General features: G+C 42.4%; 1 protein-coding gene across 2 annotated transcripts in view; it reads right to left on the minus strand.

The window, feature by feature from the left end:
* Positions 1-20,790, minus strand: part of hace1 (HECT domain and ankyrin repeat containing E3 ubiquitin protein ligase 1) — a 93,134-nt gene that overhangs the window by 32,951 nt on the left and 39,393 nt on the right. Inside the window, exons 8-12 of one of the 2 annotated variants that reach the window (XM_067984952.1) lie at positions 19,850-19,946; positions 12,469-12,570; positions 8,348-8,454; positions 7,308-7,554; positions 3,111-3,457 (exon numbers count right to left, since the gene is read on the minus strand). In XM_067984952.1, coding sequence (XP_067841053.1) covers positions 3,111-3,457; positions 7,308-7,554; positions 8,348-8,454; positions 12,469-12,570; positions 19,850-19,946 — 900 coding nt within the window. The remainder of the gene's footprint in view (positions 1-3,110; positions 3,458-7,307; positions 7,555-8,347; positions 8,455-12,468; positions 12,571-19,849; positions 19,947-20,790) is intronic. The other variant, XM_067984953.1, reaches the window with a different exon arrangement.

A 20,790-nucleotide genomic window follows, 5' to 3' on the forward strand; every position in this document is an offset into this window, starting at 1 on the left:
TTTTAGGTACGCCTGGAGCTGCTCCTGGCATGCTCTTCTACACTCCTCATTGAACCAGGGTTGATCCCCTGGCTTGTTGGTAATGGTAGAGTGAAGAATATTCCAGGCCATGAGGTTACAGATTGTGCTGGAATACAATTCTGCTGCTGCTGATGGCCCACAGCGCCTCATGGATGCCCAGTTTTGAGCTGCTAGATCTGTTCTGAATCTATCCCATTTAGCACGGTGATAGTGCCACACAACATGTTGGATGGTGTCCTCAGTGCGAAGACGGGACTGCATTTCCATGAGGACTGTGCGGTGGTCACTCCTACCAATACTGTCATGGACAGATGCATTTGCAACAGGTAGATTGGTAAGGACGAGGTCAAGTAAGTTTTTCCCTCTTGTTGGTTCGCTCACCACCTGCTGCAGGCCCAGTCTGGCAGCTATGTCCTTCAGGACTCGGCCAACTCGGTCAGTCGTGGTGCTACCGAGCCACTCTTGGTGATGGACATTGAAGTCTCCCACCCAGAGTACATTCTGTGTCCTTGCTACCCTCAGTGCTTCCTCCAAGTGGTGTTCAACATGGAGGAGGACTGATTCATCAGCTGAGGGAGGGCGGTAGGTGGTAATCAGCAGGAGGTTTCCTTGCCCATGTTTGACCTGACGCCATGAGATGCTTGACACTACTTCTCTCCTGCCACCATCCCATTGGTGTTCTCTGCCATTCCCATTTATGGCACCCATCAACAGCTCTACCCGATCAACAACCCCAACTGCCTTCACTCTCCCTTCCCAGCAGGCATCACTCTTTAAAGGTTAACTTCTCTAACCTCCTCTCCATCCCTCCTACCTCTTCTACTACCCACTCAGTTCCCCCCCACCCCAAACAGAGGATCATCAAGCACCACCCCACTCCAAAATGTTTGTTCCCTCACAAACAAGGACCTTACCACTCATAATCTCATTGTGGGCGAACCAATCAATGTCCTGGTGCTGACAAAAACTTGGCTTATGGGCAGTAATTCACTCCCCTTAATCAAAGCTTCCCGAACTGGCTATGTAATCAATCATTTGCCCTGCCCAAATCGCCACAGCATAACTTTCATCACCAAGCCCCATGTGGACCCCTTAGTCCTCTGGTACCTTCTCCTTCAAGTACCTGATCTCCTTTAAAATCTTTATTGTGTACCATCACCCACGCCCCAGCCAGGCTTCCTCAAAGGTCTCCTCCCTTAGAAAGAAAAAATTTGGATTTATATAGCACCTTTCATGACCTCAGGACATCCCAAAGCGCTTTACAGCAATGAAGTACTTCTGCAGTGTAGTCACTGTTGTAATATAGGCAAACGTGGCAGCCAATTGGCACACAGCAAATCCTACAAACAGCAAGGAACAAATGACCAATGAATCTGTTTAGTGATGTTGGTTGAGGGATAAATGTTAATCGGGAGAACTCCCCTGCTCTTCTTCGAATAGTGTCATTCTCCGGATGTGGGCATGACTGGCATTTATTGCCCATCCCTAGCTGCCCTTGAGAAGATGACGGTGGGTCTTCTTCTTGAACCACTGCAGATAGTGGCTTGCTAGAACTAAGTGGCTTGCTAGGCCATGTCAGAGGGCAGTTAAGAGTCAACCACATCAGTGTGCGTCTGGAGTCACAGATAGGCCAGATTGGATACGGACGGCAGGTTTTCTCCCTAAAGGACATTAATAAGCCAGTTGGGTTTTACGACAATCAGACAGTTTATAGTCACTTTTACTAATACCAACTTTTTTTTAAAACTAAATTCAAATTCTCATACTGCCATGGTGGGATTTGAACTCTCATTCTCTGGATTACTAGTCCAGTAGATAACCACTATTCTATCCTAACTGCTTCACATCCACTTGAGGGGGCACATGGGTCCTTGGTTTCACATCTCATCCAAAAGATGGCACCACCGATAATGCAGCACCCCCCCCCCCCCCCCCCGAGTACTGTACTGAAGTCTATTTAGTGGAGCTTGAACCCACGACCTTCTGATTCAGAGACAAAAGTGCTACCATAGAGCCAAGGCTGACACCTTAGGTTCTGCACTAAGTAACACCTCATCCATGATTATTTCAACCATCAGTTAAATTACATAGCCCCACTCCTCCGACATCTCTGCCCTCCTATTCTCATTCAATCACACCCTTCGCATAAACTCTCCCACCCACACTCACTGGTATCCCACTTCCATGATCACGCTGTCACTCCTGGCCACACTCTTCCTGAGGTCCTTGCAACCTTCTCAGTTATATCACTTTCCACACCCTTTGGTCCTCAGACTCTGACGTTATGTGCACCCACCCCACCCATGCTCTTCAGCCCTCAGCCACACACTTTCCAACTCTCTCCATAAACCCCTCTGCACTTCTCCTTCCAATTTGACTGTAAAGCGCTATAACATCTTGAGCTGGTGAAAGGTGCTATATAAATGCAAGTTCTCAAAACCCATCTTTTTGACTAAGCTTTCAGTCACTCATTTTTCCACCATGCATTCATTCTATTATCATTTTTATTTATTTTTTCTCTCCCTCGGTAAAGCATTTTGGCATATTTTCTGTATGAACTATATAAACAGTTGCGGCTGCATCTCTGAACATAAATTCTCAATAGATGAAAGGTTTAAAAATGTCAAGTTCTTACAATGTAAGCAGTGCACTGGATTTCAGTTCAAATGTCTAAAACTGGACTTCTGTCTTTGACTACCCACTCTGGGCAACTTTTGCCAGTTATTAGGGAAGAGGAAATCGATTTGCTATGATACAGCACATGTACAAATCAGTGGAGAATTCCACATTCAGACTATCTATCATTGGCAGAACAAAGACAGGGTGAAGGCAACACAAAGGCTATGGCTCAAAATTATCTACACATACTGGACACCACCCCCACATAAGCTTGCCTCTAGAAACCACGTAAAGAAATTATAAAATGTGTGTATAGTAAAGTTTCTTGAATTAGTGAGGAACCCATTTTAACAAAAGCTTTAAACCAGAGAGGTCTACACAATAGAGGGAGGGCATCAACTTAATTGGCAGTGTAGATTACCTAGCTTTCTAAGCATAAAGAATATGCATAAAGTTTGAATTAGTCTCACCCGTGAGGCATTTGACAGGAACAGCACATATAAAAGGCCTGGATGACTGCACTCAGCCGGTTTGCTGTCATAGAAATTACATCTAGACCATCTGAACCGACATCTTGTGTTGTGTTGTCACCCTCCTCCAGCTTCTCCACGCTGGCATGTTGGTCTTCCAAGATCTCTTTTTTTACAGTCTCAAACACCTGAGCAGTGACAACCTCCTGCTGTTCTTGGGTTCTTTGTTTCAGTAAAATGGAAGCAATATTTTTGGCATCCATTTCAGAGTCTTCTTTATTTTTCTTCAATTCTGTGGCAATAAGAACTAACCACTCATCCAGAGAGTGCCACAGTAGTTCTAAAGGCTGTGAAAGCAACAAGAAAAAGTATCACCACTGTGAAAAGCTCATTTTATTACTGAACTGTCTACCAAGAAATAATTATGTATCATTTTTAAATATAAAAATACCAATTAATTGATGTACAAAGTACTGTATTTGATTCCATTTGCTAGTATTGTTTCATTCTTAGCAACTGCAGAATGTGGCAATTAGAATCATAGAAGTAATGCAATAGGGAGACAAACAACTGAAAAGCCTGCAGCTCTTTATGATCCTGTCAGTACTGAAATGCTTCAGATTCCATAATATTGTATTGGTTTTCTAAGTTTTTAATGTTAAATATTGCAAAGTAGATTTGTAAAAATGTATAAAACCAGAGTAATCTCAATACACAGCATTACTGGGGGACACAAAAAAAAGTGTATTTTTTTTAATATTGGTTGGTAAATGTGGTACCCAGCCAGGTAGGCCAAGGAGGACACCCTAGTCTGCACTATGTTAGGTGACCTCAATCAGGATTGTGCTGGAGATGTTACAATTGGCCTCAGCACCTCTGCATTAGGGAAGAAATCACTCCTTATCACTATCCAGCAACCTCTGCTCGGAGTGGTAGAGGGAGAGAGAAAAAGAGAGGGAGAGAGAAAGAGAGAGAGAAAGAGAGAGTGAGAGGAAGAGAGAGGGGAGGAAGAGAGAGGGGAGGAAGAATCCCTCCTTAAAACTTACCTCTTTGAACAAGCTTTTAGTCACCTGTCCTAATAGCTCCTTCTTCAGTGTCAATTTTTGTCTTATTGCGCTCCTGCAGTGCGCCTTGGGATATTTTCTTACGTTGAAGGTGCTTTATAAATGCAAGTTGTTGTTGTCGTCTTATAAAAGTGTTTACCTTCATGTTATGTGGTCTGTATGTTAAATTGCTCCATTAGGCTTTGAGTATCAAACATCTTAAGAAAGAACTTGCATTTGTATAGCACCTTTCACGAGCTTAGGACATCCAAAAGCACTTCACCTAATTAAGTACTTTTGAAGTGTGGTCACTGTTGTATTGTAGGGAAACGAGGCAGCCAATTTGTACACAGCAAGGTCCCAAAAGCAGCAGAGAGATAAATGACCAGTTAATCTATTTTTATTGATGTTGGTTGAGGGATAAATGTGAGCCAGGGAACTGGGAGAACTCCCCTGATCTTCAAACAGTTCCGTGGACCTCTTATATCCACCTGAGAGGACAGATGGGGCTTCGGTTTAACTTCTCATCTGTAAGACAGCACCTCCAACAATGCAGCACTCCCTCAGAACTGCACTGAAGTATCAGCCTTGATTAGGTGCTCAAGTCTCTGGAGTAGGGCTTGAACCCATGATCTTCTGCCTCAAGAGGTGAGAGTAATATCTTTGAGCAAAGGCTCACATCTTAATGTAAATACAAAACCTGACTAAAAAAAGATTGGCAAGTCAGATATTAAGACAAAACCAGGACAAAATTAATAGTCACTTGGACAAGTGTGGAGTAATAAAGCGAAGCCAGCACAGATTTGTTAAAGGCAAATTGTGTTTAACTAACTTGATTGAGCTTTTTGATGAGGTAACAGAGAGGGTTGATGAGGTCAATGAAGTTGATGTGTATAAGGACTTTCAAGAAGCGTTGATAAAGTGCCACATAATAGGCTTGTAAGCAAAATTGAAGCCCATGGAATAAAGGGGCAGTAGCAGCAAGAGAGAGTCTAACCTCCTCCCCTTGACATTCAACGGCATTACCATCGCCAAATCCCCCACCATCAACATCCTGGGGGTCACCATTGACCAGAAACTTAACTGGACCAGCCACATAAATACTGCGGCTACAAGTTCAGAGGCTGGGTATTCTGCGGTGAGTGACTCACCTCCTGACTCTCCAAAGCCTTTCCACCATCTACAAGTCACAAGTCAGGAGTGTGATGGAATACTCTTCACTTGCCTGGATGAGTGCAGCTCCAACAACATTCAAGAAGCTCGACACCATCCAGGACAAAGCAGCCCGCTTGATTGGCACCCCATCCACCACCCTAAACATTCACTCCCTTCACCACCGGCCCACCGTAGCTGCAGTGTGTACCATCCACAGGATGCATTGCAGCAACTCGCCAAGGCTTCTTCGACAGCACCTCCCAAACCAGTGACCTCGACCACCCAAAAGGACAAGGGCAGCAGGCACATGGGAACACCACCTGCACGTTCCCCTCCAAGTCACACACCATCCTGACTTAGAAATATATCGCCGTTCCTTCATCGTCGCTGGGTCAAAATCCTGGAACTCCCTACCCAACAGCACTGTTGGAGAACCTTCACCACACGGACTGCAGCGATTCAAAGCGGCGGCTCACCACCACCTTTTCAAGGGCAATTAGGGATGGGCAATAAATGCTGGCCTTGCCAGCGACGCCCACATCCCATGAACGAATAAAAAAGCATGGATACAAAACAGGAAACAGTAGTGGTGAACGGTTGTTTTTCAGACTGGAGGAAGGTATATAGTGGTGTTCCCCAGGGGTTGGTACTAGGACCACTGCTTTCCTTGATATATATTAATGACTTGGACTTGGGTGTACAGGGCACAATTTCAAAATCTGCAGATGACACAAAACTTGGAAGTGTAGTAAACAGTGAGGATGATAGTAATAGACTTCAAGAGGACATAGACAGGCTAGTGGAATGGGCGGACACATGGCAGATGAAATTTAATGCAGAGAAATGTGGAGTGATACATTTTGGCAGGAAGAACGAGGAGAGGCAATATAAACTAAATGGTACAATTCTAAAGGGGGAGCAGGAACAGAGAGACAGAGATTAAAAAAGCATACGGGATCCTGGGCTTTATAAACAGAGACACAAAGTACAAAAACACGGAAGTTATGTTGAACTTTTATAAAACACTGGTTCGGCCACAACTGGAGTATTGTGTCCAATTGTGGGCACTGCAATTTAAGAAGGATGTCGAGGTCTTCGAGACAGTGCAGAGGAGATTTACTCGAATGGTACCAGAGATGAGGGACTTCAGTTATGTGAATAGACTGGAGAAGCTGGGGTTGTTCTCCTTAGAGCAGAGAAGGTTAAGAGGAGATTTGATAGAAGTGTTCAAAATCATGAAGGGTTTAGATAAAGTAAACAAAGAGAAACTATTCCCATTGGCGGAAGGGTCGAGAACCAGAGGACACAGATTTAAATCGACTGGCAAAAGAACCAAAGGTGACATGAAGAAAAACGTTTTTACGCAGCGAGTAGTTATGATCTGGAATGCGCTGCCTAAAAGAGTGCTGGAAGCAAATTCAATCATGGCTTTCAAAAAGGAATTGGATAAATACTCGAAGGGAAAAAATTTGCAGGGCTACGAGGAAACAGTGGGAGAATGGGACTAACTGGATTGCTCTTACAAAATGGTCCGAATGGCCTCATTCTGTGCTGTAACCATTCTGTGGTTCTATGAAAACAAAACTGAGGACTGCCTCAGCTCAACATATCAAAAGAAAAAGGAAAAAATAAAGTTTGCATTTGAATATGCCACAAAAGAACTAAGTAATAAAACATTAAGAACACAAGAGCAAAACAATGTTTTTTTTAAAATGTGAAGTTTATCAATTGGAAATCCTTAAAAAAGACTGCTTCAAAATTTACAAGCTGCCATCTCCAAGAAACTGAAGAGATTTAAAATATTAAGCAGAAAATTAAATAGAAAGAAGGATTTTATATACTAAATTTATTCCATATACTAAATTTATTTTTAAGAAATCAATAGATTGATGTAGCAAATTCCAACTGAGGGCAAAGAAAAAATAAAGTGTTAATGTAAAAAGGGATTTAAGCTTCACATAACTTGTAAATGTGTCCATACTTTGTCAACCAAACTTACTTCTTTTTCAAGAGTTGTCTGATTAATGTTTGCATGCTTTGTGAAATTCATCTCTTTTACTTCAATCTTCCTAATAACGTCATACATTTTTCTGACCTTGAAAACTTGGCTTCTCGGAGTTTTATTTCCATTGTAAGCCATGTCATTTCCATTACTGGGAGAGGATGGGCCTAGGCGAAACACATGACAGAATATTCGCACTATCTTCAACAAACTCTTCATCTGAGCTTCATAGTTACTTGATATACTGAGGAAGGAGGGAAAAGTCAGACATTTATTAATATCTTATTGGCCTGTAGCACAGCTGATTATTTTGCAAAATAGGAGTAACATTTTCCAATTTCTGTAAATATTTTGTAATTACTGCAGTATGGATACTGTTCAGTCTTAAGGCTTTTTAATTCATGTTTAAAAGTTAATGCAACATGCAACAGGTTTATGGTATATTAGCTCCTCACTACAATAACCTGGCAATACCACAAATTCAAATGCAGACCACATTGCTTATGGCTTCTCCAGGAATCAAGAAACAAAGTCAAACACTTTCTCTGTTGCTTGGTCTTTGCTATAACTTAATATTCAATGGCTCACAAACACTTTTGTAGAAAATGTTTACGATACAAAGCTCCTGGTTCCACTCTAGCCCCATAACTCCTTCATATACCATAATAATTTCATCAGGCCGACGAACTTTCACCTTGGAGGGCCAATGAACAGGCTTTTGATCATTCAATACTCTGGAAATCCCAGAATGAGGCTTTAACACACAGCAGGGAAAGGATGATCACTTGACCACCCAGCACAAAAAATTATTTGAAGGACTAGTGTCCCATGTTTGTAGGAGAAGCTTAAACAAATGATGGAGAATGAGATTTTGAATGAAAAATTTGACCAATTGCCCAAGAGAGAGCCAGGTAATTGTTCTTAGTATTTAACTTTACACTAAAGGACCCCTTCAAATGCTATGGGTAAACTGTGCTAATAGGATCTGAAATTAGAGTCAACACTATCTTCTGATCCAATAGTACCTCTTAACTCACCTAAGCAGCTTGTGACCATTTGTTGTAGCCACTTCAGCGAGACTGGTTAGGATCTTCTGATACTGACTCTCGTTCTGTGGACATAGGTGCTCGAGAACTTGACGCAACTAAATGCAAAAGAAACCAATCTGACTCTAAAATGCATATAAAGCACACTAAAAATGACAAATAATGAAGTCTTCTGCAAAGTAGCCAGGAGCTCAAAGTTAATATTGGCTCTCAAGTTTCATGTTAATAAATCTCACTCATTCTCAAAGATACATAAATATTAGGAACGAGGTTTCTCCTGAAGCAAATGATGATTGGAGGCCCAGCTTGAGGTTTAAGTGTCCTATTCACAGAATTAAATGGGAGATTCAAAGAAAATGAAAAAGGAATGGCAGTAGGCTTTTCTAACTGAAAAAGCAATAGCAGTGACTTTTGAAGTTACTGCAGGGCTTCTCTATTTTTGCAAGATGTGAACTTAAGTTGAGTGAATGGATGGAAGGGTGAATACCTGTCACAACAATAACTCTCCATGAGGTGTCCATTTTTAAGAAACTGAACTCCGAGTGCTATTAAAATCAGATTCTAGAATTTTTAGAAAGTGGAATTTCACAAACTTTATATACTTTATTACCATAGAAGATTTAATAAATACTATTAATTTGTATAATTTCAAGTACAAAAGATTGCCCAAAGATTTTCTGAAGATGGTGCAATACTAGTTGTACAATCCCACTACGAAAAGTCATAAGAATAAAACTGGACCAACCACCCGGCAACGGACCATTAGGCACCGGACACGACAAAGGCAAACCAAGCCCAGTCGACACTGCGACGTCCTCACTAACATCTGGGACTTGTGCCAAAATTGGGACAGCAGTCCCATAGACCAGTCAAGCAACAGCCTGACATATCCGTACTCACAGAATCATACCTTTCAGCCAACGTTCCAGACTGTTCCATCACCATCCCTGGGTATGTCCTGTCCCACCGCAGGACAGATCCACCAGAGGTGGCGGTACAGTGATATACAGTCAGGAGGGAGTGGCCCTGGGAGTCCTCATCATTGACTCCGGACTCCATGAAATCTCATGGCATCAGGTCAAACATGGGCAAGGAAACCTCCTGCTGATTACTACCTATCACCCTCCCGCAGCTGATGAATGAGTCCTCCTCCATGTTGAGCACCACTTGGAGGAAGCACAGAGTAGCAAGGGCACAGAATGTACTCTGGGTGGGGGACTTCAATGTCCATCACCAAGAGTGGCTCGGTAGTACCACTACTGACCGAGCTGGCTGAGTCCTGAAGGACATAGCTGCCAGACTGGGCCTGCAGCAGGTGGTAAGCGAACCAACACGAGGGAAAAACCGACTTGACTTTGTCCTCACCAATCTATCTGTTGCGGATGCATCTGTCCATAACAGTATTGGTAGGAGTGACCACTGCACAGTCCTTGGAGATGAAGTCCCATCTTCACACTGAGGACACTATCCAACGTGTTGTGTGGCACGATCACCGTGCTAAATAGGATAGATTCAGAACAGATCTAGCAGCTCAAAACTGGGTATCCATGAGGCACTGTGGGCCATCAGTAGCAGCAGAATTGTATTCCAGCACAATTTGTAACCTCATGGCTCGGCATATCCGATGAGGAGTGTAGAAGAGCATGCCAGGAGCAGCACCAGGGGTACCTAAAAATGCGGTGCCAACCTGATGAAGCTACAACACAGGACTACATGCATGCTAAACAGCAGAGACAACATGCTATAGACAGAGCTAAGCGATTCCACAACCAACGGATCAGATCAAAGATATGCAATACCACCACATCCAGTCGAGAACGGTGGTGGACAATTAAACAACTAATGGGAGGAGGCGGCTCTGTAAACATCCCCATCCTCAATGATGGCAGAGTCCAGCATGTGAGTGCAAAAGACAAGGCTGAAGCGTTTGCAACCATCTTCAGCCAGAAGTGCCGAGTAGATGATCCATCTAGGCCTCCTCCCAATATTCCCACAATGACAGAACCCAGTCTTCAGCCAATTCAATTCACTCCACGTGATATCAACAAACGGCTGAGTGCACTGGATACAACAAAGGCTATGGGCCCCGACGACATTCTGGCTGTAGTGCTGAAGACTTGTGCTCCACAACTAGCAGCGCTTCTAGCCAAACTGTTCCAGTACAGCTACAACACTGGCATCTACCCGATTTTATGGGCAGGACACACCCGGTCAATTTTCTACATTGTGGAAAATTGCCCGGGTGTGTCCTGCCCACAAAAAGCAGGACAAATCCAATCCAGCCAATTACCGCCCCATCAGTCTACTCTCAATCATCAACAAAGTGCTGTTGACAGTGCTATCAAGCTGCACCGACTCACCAATAACCTGCTCGCTGATGCTCAGTTTGGGTTCCGCCAGGACCACTCGGCTCCAGACCTCATTGCAGCCTTGGTCCAAACATGGACAAAAGAGCTGAATTCCAGAGGTGAGGTGAGAGTGACTGCCCTTGACATCAAGGCAGCATTTGACCGAGTGTGGCACCAAAGAGTCCTAGTAAAATTGAAGTCAATGGGAATCAGGGGGAAAACGCTCCAGTGGCTGGAATCTTACCTAGCACAAAGGAAGATGGTGGTGGATGGTGGAGGCCAATCATCTCAGCCCCAGAGCATTGCTGCGTGAGTTCCTCAAGGCAGTGTCCCAGGCCCAACCATCTTCAGCTGCTTCATCAATGACCTTCTCTCCATCATAAGGTCAGAAATGGGGATGTTCACTGACAATTGCACAGTGTTCAGTTCCATTTGTAACCCCTCAGATAATGAAGCAGTCCGTGACCGCATGCAGCAAGACCTGGACAACATCCAGGCTTGGGCTGATAAGTGGCAAGTAACATTTGCGCCAGACAAGTGCCAGGCAATGACCATCTCCAACAAAAGAGAGTCTAACCACCTCCCCTTGACATTCAATGGCATTACCATTGCCGAATCCTCCACCATCCACACCTTGGGGGTCACCATTGACCAGAAACTTAACTGGACCAGCCACATAAATACTGTGGCTACACGAGCAGGTCAGAGGCTGGGTATTCTGTGATGAGTGACTCACCTCCTGACTCCCCAAAGCCTTTCCACCATCTACAAGGCACAAGTCAGGAGTGTGAGGGAATACTCTCCACTTGCCTGGACGAGTGCAGCTCCAACAACACTCGAAGCTTGAAACCATCCAGGACAAAGCAGCCCACTTGATTGGCACCCCATCCACCACCCTAAACATTCACTCCCTTCACCACCGGCGCACCGTGGCTGCAGTGTGTACCATCCACAAGATGCACTGCAGCAACTCGCCAAGGCTTCTTCGACAGCACCTCCAAAACCCGCGACCTCTACCACCCAGAAGGACAAGAGCAGCAGGCACATGGGAACAACACCACCTGCACGTTCCCCTCCAAGTCACACACCATCCCGACTTGGAAATATATCGCCGTTCCTTCATCGTCGCTGGGTCACAATCCTGGAACTCCCTACCTAACAGCACTGTGGGAGAACTTTCACCACATGGACTGCAGCGGTTCAAGAAGGCGGCTCACCACCACCTTCTCTAGGGCAATTAGGGATGGGCAATATATGCTGGTTATGCTAGCGACGCCCACATCCCACAAACGAATTTTTAAAAATTATAGTGAAAGTTTAACAATTACACAGGTCAATAATGTCATACTGCAATTCTTTGTTAACATCTGATGCCTCAGTCCATGCTGAGCAATAGTACCACTACAGTCTATATTGCCAAGTAATTTGTTGCATTTGTCCATATTCTATTCTATACAATTCAGCCCAACTGGTCTATGCTGGTGTTTATGCTCCACACGAGCCTCCTCCCATCCTACTTCATCTCACCCTATCACCATTTCCTTCTATTCCTTTCTCCCTCATGTACTTATCTAGCTTCCCTTTAAATTAATCTCATTCAAACAGTGAAAATCTTTTGTAGTGACTACCTTCATGTTAATTTTTACTGAGGACCATTTCAATCCTTTGGGTATGGATTATTCCCCCACCCCTCCCCTTGGGTCACATGAATACATTTAAACTCCATAACTAGTCTCATGAATAAAGTTTGATTAACAGCATTACCATGTTTTCCTTGACATCCTCATTCTGTGTCATCTGAATAAGTGTTTGGAAGAGTCTGGGATGGTGCTGGATTAAAATTTCACATGTCTCACCATATCCTCCCTAAAGAGGCAAAAGGATCACAAGAAATTATACTTGATTAATGAAATAATCAAAAAAAACAAAATTGTAATTTTTCACATGTATACTTGCATAATGGGGCAAGATAAGGGTGAGGCAATGTGTATGTATACAAAATATAGTTGACCCACTGCCAAACACCAAAGGTACCAGAGTCTAAATTGATTCCCTTTCTGGCATCTAAGGTGTGTCAGACTTGGTGAAATAGCTGAAGTCCTGTAATGTGTTTCAAGAACTGTTGAGCAGCATCTCTAATTTGCAATTTGTTCTTCGCTGTTAAAGTCTTGCAGCCTGTTTCAGGAACTGCACAATGTCTACAAGGAAGATCAAACTTATGCGTGTTATTACCTTTACAGGAAGAGGGGAAAATATCAATGCTCTAAGTTATCTTTTGCATGTGTCAATCAAAAAACAGTTCTCCTGTGGAAAAAGGCTATCAGCAATGTTTTCCAACATGGAAATTATTACAAACATACAAAACAGTTATACTTTGATTAAAACAAAACCACCGTACTATTGTTTTGATCCATGCCACTCAACTTAATAACATGCACTTATATAATGCTTTTCACCAAAGGAGAATCTCAATGCAATTCATAAGCAGAAGCAGTGGGCATCAAGCAGGAAATGAGATTAAGGGAACAAAGGCAAGTTGAAGAGAACAATCTTGAGGAGGCTTTTGAAGGCAGAGGTTTTGGAAGATAATCGCAGATAGCAGGGATATGGTAGCTGAAAGTAGGGCCTGTGATTGGGGTGTGAGAAGACTGAGAAACAAGTAGTTAGAGTCAGAAAAGGAGGGTTCAAAATGGAAGGCAAGCACGTGGATTTTGAACTCAATCTGATAGGGCGTAAGGTGTCAACACCACAAAAATGACAGTGATGGGTTTGTGGAGCACTGGGAGAGGACTAGATAGAATTTCAAACTGAGTTTGAGAGTGACGTACTTAAGTCAGAAACCAGAGCCTTAAACTTAAATAAAGCTAATTACATAGGTATGAGGGGTGAGTTGGCAAAGGTAGACTGGGAAATTTGATTAAAGGGTATGACGGTAGATAAGCAATGGCAAACATTTAAAGAAATATTTCAATATTCTTAACAAATATATATTCCATTGAGAAATAAAAACTTCACAGGAAAAGTGATTCATCCATGGCTAACTAAAGAAGCTAAGGATAATTGTAAACAATTTTACAACACCAAGTTATAGTCCAGCAATTTTATTTTAAATTCACAAGCTTTCGGAGACTTCCTCCTTCCTCATTTACCTGAGGAAGGAGGAAGTCTCCGAAAGCTTGTGAATTTAAAATAAAATTGCTGGACTATAACTTGGTGTTGTAAAATTGTTTACAATTGTCAACCCCAGTCCATCACCGGCATCTCCACATCAAGCTAAGGATAGTGTTAGATTAAAAGAAGAGGCCTATAATGTTGCCAAGAAGAGTAGTAAGCCTGAGGATTGGGAGAGTTTTAGAAACCAGCAAAGGATGACCAAAAAATTGATTGAGAGTAAACTAACAAGAAATATAAAAACGGATTGTAAGAGCTTCTACAAGTATGCGAAAAAAGAGTAGCAAAAGTAAACTTTGGTTCATTAGAGGCTAAGGCAGGAGAAATTATAATGGGGAATAAGAAAATGGCAGAGACGTTAAACAAATATTTTGTATCTATCTTCACAGTAGAAGACACAAAAAGCATACCAGAAATAATGGGGAACCAAGGGGCTAATGAGACTGAGGATCTTAAAATAATTAACATCAGTAGAGAAAAAGTACTGGAGAAACTAATGGGGCTAAAAGCCGATAAATCCCCTGGACATGATGGCCTACATCCTAGGGTTCTAAAAGGGGTGTCTGCAGAGATAGCGGATCCACTGGTTGTGAACTTCCAAAATTCTCCAGATTCTAGAATGATCCCAGCGGATTGAAAGGTAGCAAATGTAACCCTGCTATTCAAAAGAGGTAGAGAGAAAAGAGGGAACTGCAGGCCAATTAGCCTGACATCAGTAGTAGGGAAATGCTAGAATCTATTATTAAGGAAGTGGTAACAGGGTACTTAGAAAATCACAATATGATTAGGCAGAGTCAACATGGTTTTATGAAAGGGAAATCGTGATTGACAAATCTATTAGAGTTTTTTGAGGATGTAACTAGCAGGGTAGATAAAGGGGAACCAGTGGACGTAGTATATTTGGATTTTCAAAAGGCATTCGATAAGATGCCACATAAAAGGTTGTTATACAAGATAAGGGATAATATGTTAGCACGGATAGAGAATTGGTTAACGGATAGAAAACAGAGAGTAGGGGTAAACGGGTCATTTTCAGGTTGGCAGGCTGTAACTGGTGAGGTGCCGCAAGCAATGGTGCTTGGGCCTCAGCTATTTAAAATCTGTATTAATGACTTAGATGAAGGGACCGAGTGTAATGTAAACATAGAAACATAGAAAATAGGAGCAAGAGTAGGCCATTCGGCCCTTCGGACTTGCTCCGCCATTCAAAATGATCATGGCTGATCGTCTAACTCAGTACCCTGTTCCCACTTTTTCCCCATATCCCTTGATCCCTTTAGCATCAAGAAATATATCTATTCCTTCTTGAATACATCTAATGACTTGGCCTCCACTGCCTTGTGTGGTAGAGAATTCCACAGGTTCACCACCCTCTGAGTGAAGAAATTTCTCCTCATCTCGGTTCTAAATGGCATACCCCATATCCTGAGACTGTGACCCCTGGTTCTCGACTCCCCAGCCATCAGGGACATCCTCCCTGCATCTAGTCTGTCTAGTCCTGTTAGAATTGTATGTTTCGATAAGATCACCTCTCATTCTTCTAAACTCTTGTGAATATAGGCCTAAGCGACCCAATCTCTCCTCATACGTTAGTCCTGCCATCCCAGGAATCAGTCTGGTAAACTGTCGTTGCACTCCCTCCATGCCAAGAACATCCTTCCTCAGAAAAGGAGACCAAAACTGCACACAATACTTCAGATGTGGTCTCACCAAGGCCCTGTACAACTGCAGTAAGACATCCCTGTTCCTGTACTCAAATCCTCTTGCAATGAACGCCAATATACCATTTGCCTTCCTAACTGCTTGCTGCACCTGAATGCTCGCTTTCAGTGACTGGTGTACAAGGACACCCAGGTCTCGTTGCACCTCCCCTTTTCCCAATCTATCACCATTCAGATGATAATCTGTCTTTTTGTTTGTACAACCAAAGTGGATAACCTCACATTTATCCACGTTATACTGCATCTGCCATGTTCTTGCCCACTCACCCAACTTGTCTAAATCACATTGGAGCCTCTTTGCATCCTCCTCACAGTTCACATTCCACCCCAGCTTTGCGTCGTCTGCAAACTTGGAAATGTTACATTCTGTTCCCTCATTCAAATCATTGATATATATTGTGAATAGCTGGGGCCCATGCACTGATCCCTGCGGTACCCCACTAGTCACTGCCTGCCACCCGGAAAAAGACCTGTTTATTCCTACTCTCTGTTTCCTGTCTGTCAACCAATTCTCAATCCATGCCAGTATATTCCCCCCAATCCCATGTGCTTTAATTTTGCACACTAACCTCTTGTGTGGGACCTTATCAAAAGCCTTCTGAAAATCCAAATACACCACATCCACTGGCTCTCCCCTATCTATTCTACTAGTTACCTCCTCAAAAAACTCCAGTAGATTTGTTAAGCATGATTTCCCTTTCATAAACCCATGCTGACTTTGTCCAATCCCGTTAATGCCTTCCAAGTGTTCTGTTATCACATCCTTTATAATAGACTTGAGCATTTTCCCCACTACTGATGTTAGGCTAACTGGTCTGTAATTCCCTGTTTTTTCTCTCCCTCCTTTTTTAAACAGTGGGGTTACATTTGCCACCCTCCAATCTGTAGGAACTGTTCCAGAGTCTATAGAATTTTGGAAGATGATCACCAATGCTTCCACTATTGCCAGGGCCACTTCCTTTAGTACTCTGGGATGTAGATTATCAGGCCCTAGGGATTTGTCAGCCTTTAGCCCCATTAATTTCCCTAGCACTATTTTTTTTTACTAATACTGATTTCCTTCAATTCCTCCCTCTCACTGGACCCTTGGTTAGAATCATAGAAGTTTACAACATGGAAACAGGCCCTTCGGCCCAACATGTCCATGTCGCCCAGTTTATACCACTAAGCTAGTCCCAATTGCCTGCACTTATAGAATCACAGAAGTTTACATTTCCAGGAGGTTTTTGGCTCCTCCTTTGTGAAGACAGAACCAAAGCATGTGTTTAATTGTTCTGCCATTTCTTTGTTCCCCATTATAATTTCCCCCATTTCTGACTGTAAGGGACCTACATCTGTCTTCACTAATCTTTTTCTCTTGACATATTTATAGAAGCTTTTACAGTCAGTTTTTATGTTCCCTGCTAGTTTACTCTCATACTCTATTTTTCCCTCTTAATCAATCTCTTTGTTCTCCTTTGCTGAATTCTAAACTGCTCCCAATCCTCAGGCTTGCCACTTTTTCTGGCAATTTTATATGTCTCCTCTTTGGATCTAATACTATCCCTAATTTCTTTTGTAAGCCACGGTTGAGCCACCTTTCCTGTTTTATTTTTGCGCCAGACAGGAATGAATGTTGTAATTCCTGCACACGTTCTTTAAATGTTAGCCATTGCCTATCCATCGTCATCCCTTTCAGTAAAGTTCCCCAATCTATCCTAGCCAACTCACACCTCATACTTTCGTAATTTCCTTTATGTATCCAAGTTTGCTGATGATACAATGCTATGTGGGAAAGTAAGCAGTGAGGAGGACACAAAGAGTCTGCAAAGGGATATAGACAGGATAAGTGAGTGGACAAGAAGGTGGCAGGTGGAGTATAATGTGGGTAAATGTGAGGTTATTCACTTTGGTAGGAAGAATAGAAACATTATTTTTTAAATGATGAGAAATTATTAAATGTTGATGTTCAGAGAGATTTGGGTGTCCTCGTAAGAGAAACACAAAAAGTTAACATGCAGGTACAGGGAGCAATTAGGAAGGCAAATGGCATGTTGGCCTTTATTGCAAGGGGGTTGGAGTACAAGAGTAAGGAAGTCTTACTACAATTGTACAGGGCTTTGGTGAGACCTCACCTGGAGTACAGTTTTGGTCTCCTTATCTAAGGAAAGATATACTTGCCTTGGAGGCGGTGCAACGAAGGTTCACTAGATCGATTCCTGGGATGAGAGGGTTGACCTATGAGGAAAGATTGAGTAAAATGGGCATATACTCTCGAGTTCAGAAGAATGAGAAGTGATCTCATCGAAACATATGGGGACTTGACAGGGTAGATGCTGAGAGGTTATTTCCCCTGGCTGGAAAGTCTTGAACTCGGAGGCATAATTGCAGGATAAGGGGTCAGCCATTTAGGACGAAGCTGAGGAGGAATTTCTTCATTCAGAGGGTTGTGAATCTTTGGAATTCTCTACCCCTGGGGGCTGTGGACACTGAGTCGTTGAGTATATTCAAGGCTGAGAGAGATAGATTTTTGGACTGTAGGGGAATCATAGGATATGGGGATCGGGCAGGAAAGTGGAGTTGAGATTGAAGATCAGCCATGATCTTACTGAATGCGGAGCAGGCTCGAGGGGCCGTATGGCCTACTCCTGCTCCTATTTCTTATGTTCTTATGTTGAGGCAAAATTTGGATACGTCGAAGTTTGTGGAGGGTGGAGCTGAGAAGACCAACTGGTACAGCATTAAGCAACCTATCTACAAGGTAATGAAAATGTAGACACAGATTTCAGCAAGGAAGGAGGGTCTTAATTATGGACTAGCTATGTGATAAGAAACTTAGCTCAGGAGTGGGGGGAGGCAGAATAACCCAACACTCAGACACCATCAATTCTGTTCCATAAATAAGGAAATGCATCAAAATAAGGCGGGGCTCACCCGTGGAAAAATTTTCCTCATGAAGAACGAAATGTGAAATGAAAAAAAGGCTATTTGGCCCATCTAGATTAAACTGTACATGAATTATTATTCTAACAGATAATTCATGTACAATTTCTCTTATGGTAAACACTCCAAAGTTAATTTAATCACGAGGGAGGTGAATAACTAGGTAAATCAAAAGTTCCAGGATATCAATCTAATATTGTAATCTATACTATTCAGTCCTGACTAGTTATACTCTATAGTTAACATTTCTGTTCCTAGTTCTGGTGGAGCATTTTATATCCTAACAATTCTTTGCATAAAAAAGATCTTTGTTCTTTCGGTGATAATCTTAAATGTATGCGCTCTAGTTACCAACTCATCGACCAGTGTAAATAATTTTTCCCTATTTACCTCATCAAACCCCTCAATTTTGAACACCCCTCAATTTTGAACACCCCTCAGACCTCTCAACCTTCTTTGTTCCAAGGAAAAAGAGCCACAGTTCTCTAGTCTCTTCACAATTAAAGCTACTCATCCCTGGTATCATCTTAGTAAATCTTTTCTATACACTCATCCTAAAGAAAACTATCCAAAACTGGACACAATATTCCAAGTGCAATCTAACCAATGATTTGTTTAGCATTACCTCTTTGCTTTTGTACTCTATCTCCCTATTTATAAAAATGATCCCCTACATGTTTTTTTTTAAAAAACAGCTTTATCAACTTGTCCTGTCACTTTTAAAGATTTGCGTATCTCTCATGCACTTCTACTTCTTTTCAAAGTTTTACTGTGTAGTGCATTTCCTTTCCTAATTGTTCCTCCCAAAAACCATCAACTCCCATTTCTCCTCATATACACAGACCAATACTACCACCTCCAGCCATCGCACCTTGATGAAAAGTCATTGGCAAAAGGTATTGTATTTTGCTCAGAATAATTAAAATTAAGACTAAAGTTCTAACATAAACTACAACCATAGATTTAAATTCAAAATAGAAACACGGCTAAATTACAGCCAATATGGAGCCTTAACCTGGAGTATTCCACTGAAAGGTTTCAAGACACGAAAGCTTTTTCATTCATATTTTGTCAGCCCTAATTCTGCCTTACCTCAGCTTATGTGAAGTTGCTGGCTAGAGATGGGCAATCAGAATTGTACACTCTACCACAGCTCAATTCAGACTCCAAAAGCGGTTTCATAATTCACCCAACAGAATTCATTCCTCTGCTGAAAAATAAACTTCAGGAAGCCGAGCCTCCAGTTTATATTCCTCCCGTGGATGGAAAACAAAGGAGCAAGGTACATTTCCTAAGTCACTAAATCAGAAATACCAATGTTCAGTTTGTACCTGTACACAGAGATCCAGTGGAGTAACACCATTTTTGTCAGGTAAGTATTTGGCACCCCTTGAAAGCAGGATCTGTGCTGTATCCCTTTGACCATGACTGCAATAAATTGATGGATAAATTAGTCAACTTCAAAATTTAGAACCATTAATTATACCTTGTGTTTTAAACCAACTTGGCCTTGTTTTTTGTAGTGATCGTCTACTTCTAGAAAATATATGGCGACATCGTGTAACAACACAGAAATGGGAATGTAGGTGGAATTTTTTCCTTTGTTTCAGAAAGGTCAGAGAATAAATCCAGAATTTGATGTAATACTGAGCTAGGAGAAATCCCAGGTTTATGCTCAGTCTGCTACTGGCATGTTACAACTGACCTAATTGCTTTGGGCTTTGGGGGCAGGGTGCGGAGGAAGAAGAGGGGAAATCAGCCAGAATGCCTGCTCCTAATCACTATCAGGCAATCCCTGTTGGAAACTGTGCATGCATATGCAGACATCAGGTAAGCACAGGATAAGTATAAGCTGCCTTCTCTGAAGAATAGTCTGCCATTGTGCTGTCTACATCGCACATGCTGGGATGAGAGGGCCGCTAGCATTGATGACATTGCAGGTCAGCAAAAGCAAGTGTCTTCGGTGGGGGTGGAGACACAAAGATGGCAGCATACATCAGGAGCGGATGGCATGAAAATGTGCATGTTTATTTTAATGTACTGGCACTCAGTGGGAAGGGGAAAAACCAGCATTAAAAAAAAAGTAGACTGCACCAAACATGCATTAGCCAATGGTGCCTTTATATTACTGTATTCAATAACTGAGTCTCTTCCTGTCGTTGCCAAATTGTACCTTTTAAACTCCAGGGTAGGTAGGACAATGAAAAATTTATATAAGCATTGATTGTTGATAAGTCGACAATGCAATATGTGCAAAATTGAGCAGGAGTTT

Source organism: Heptranchias perlo, chromosome 5 (genome assembly GCF_035084215.1).
Source record: "Heptranchias perlo isolate sHepPer1 chromosome 5, sHepPer1.hap1, whole genome shotgun sequence".
Classification (NCBI taxonomy): domain Eukaryota; kingdom Metazoa; phylum Chordata; class Chondrichthyes; order Hexanchiformes; family Hexanchidae; genus Heptranchias; species Heptranchias perlo.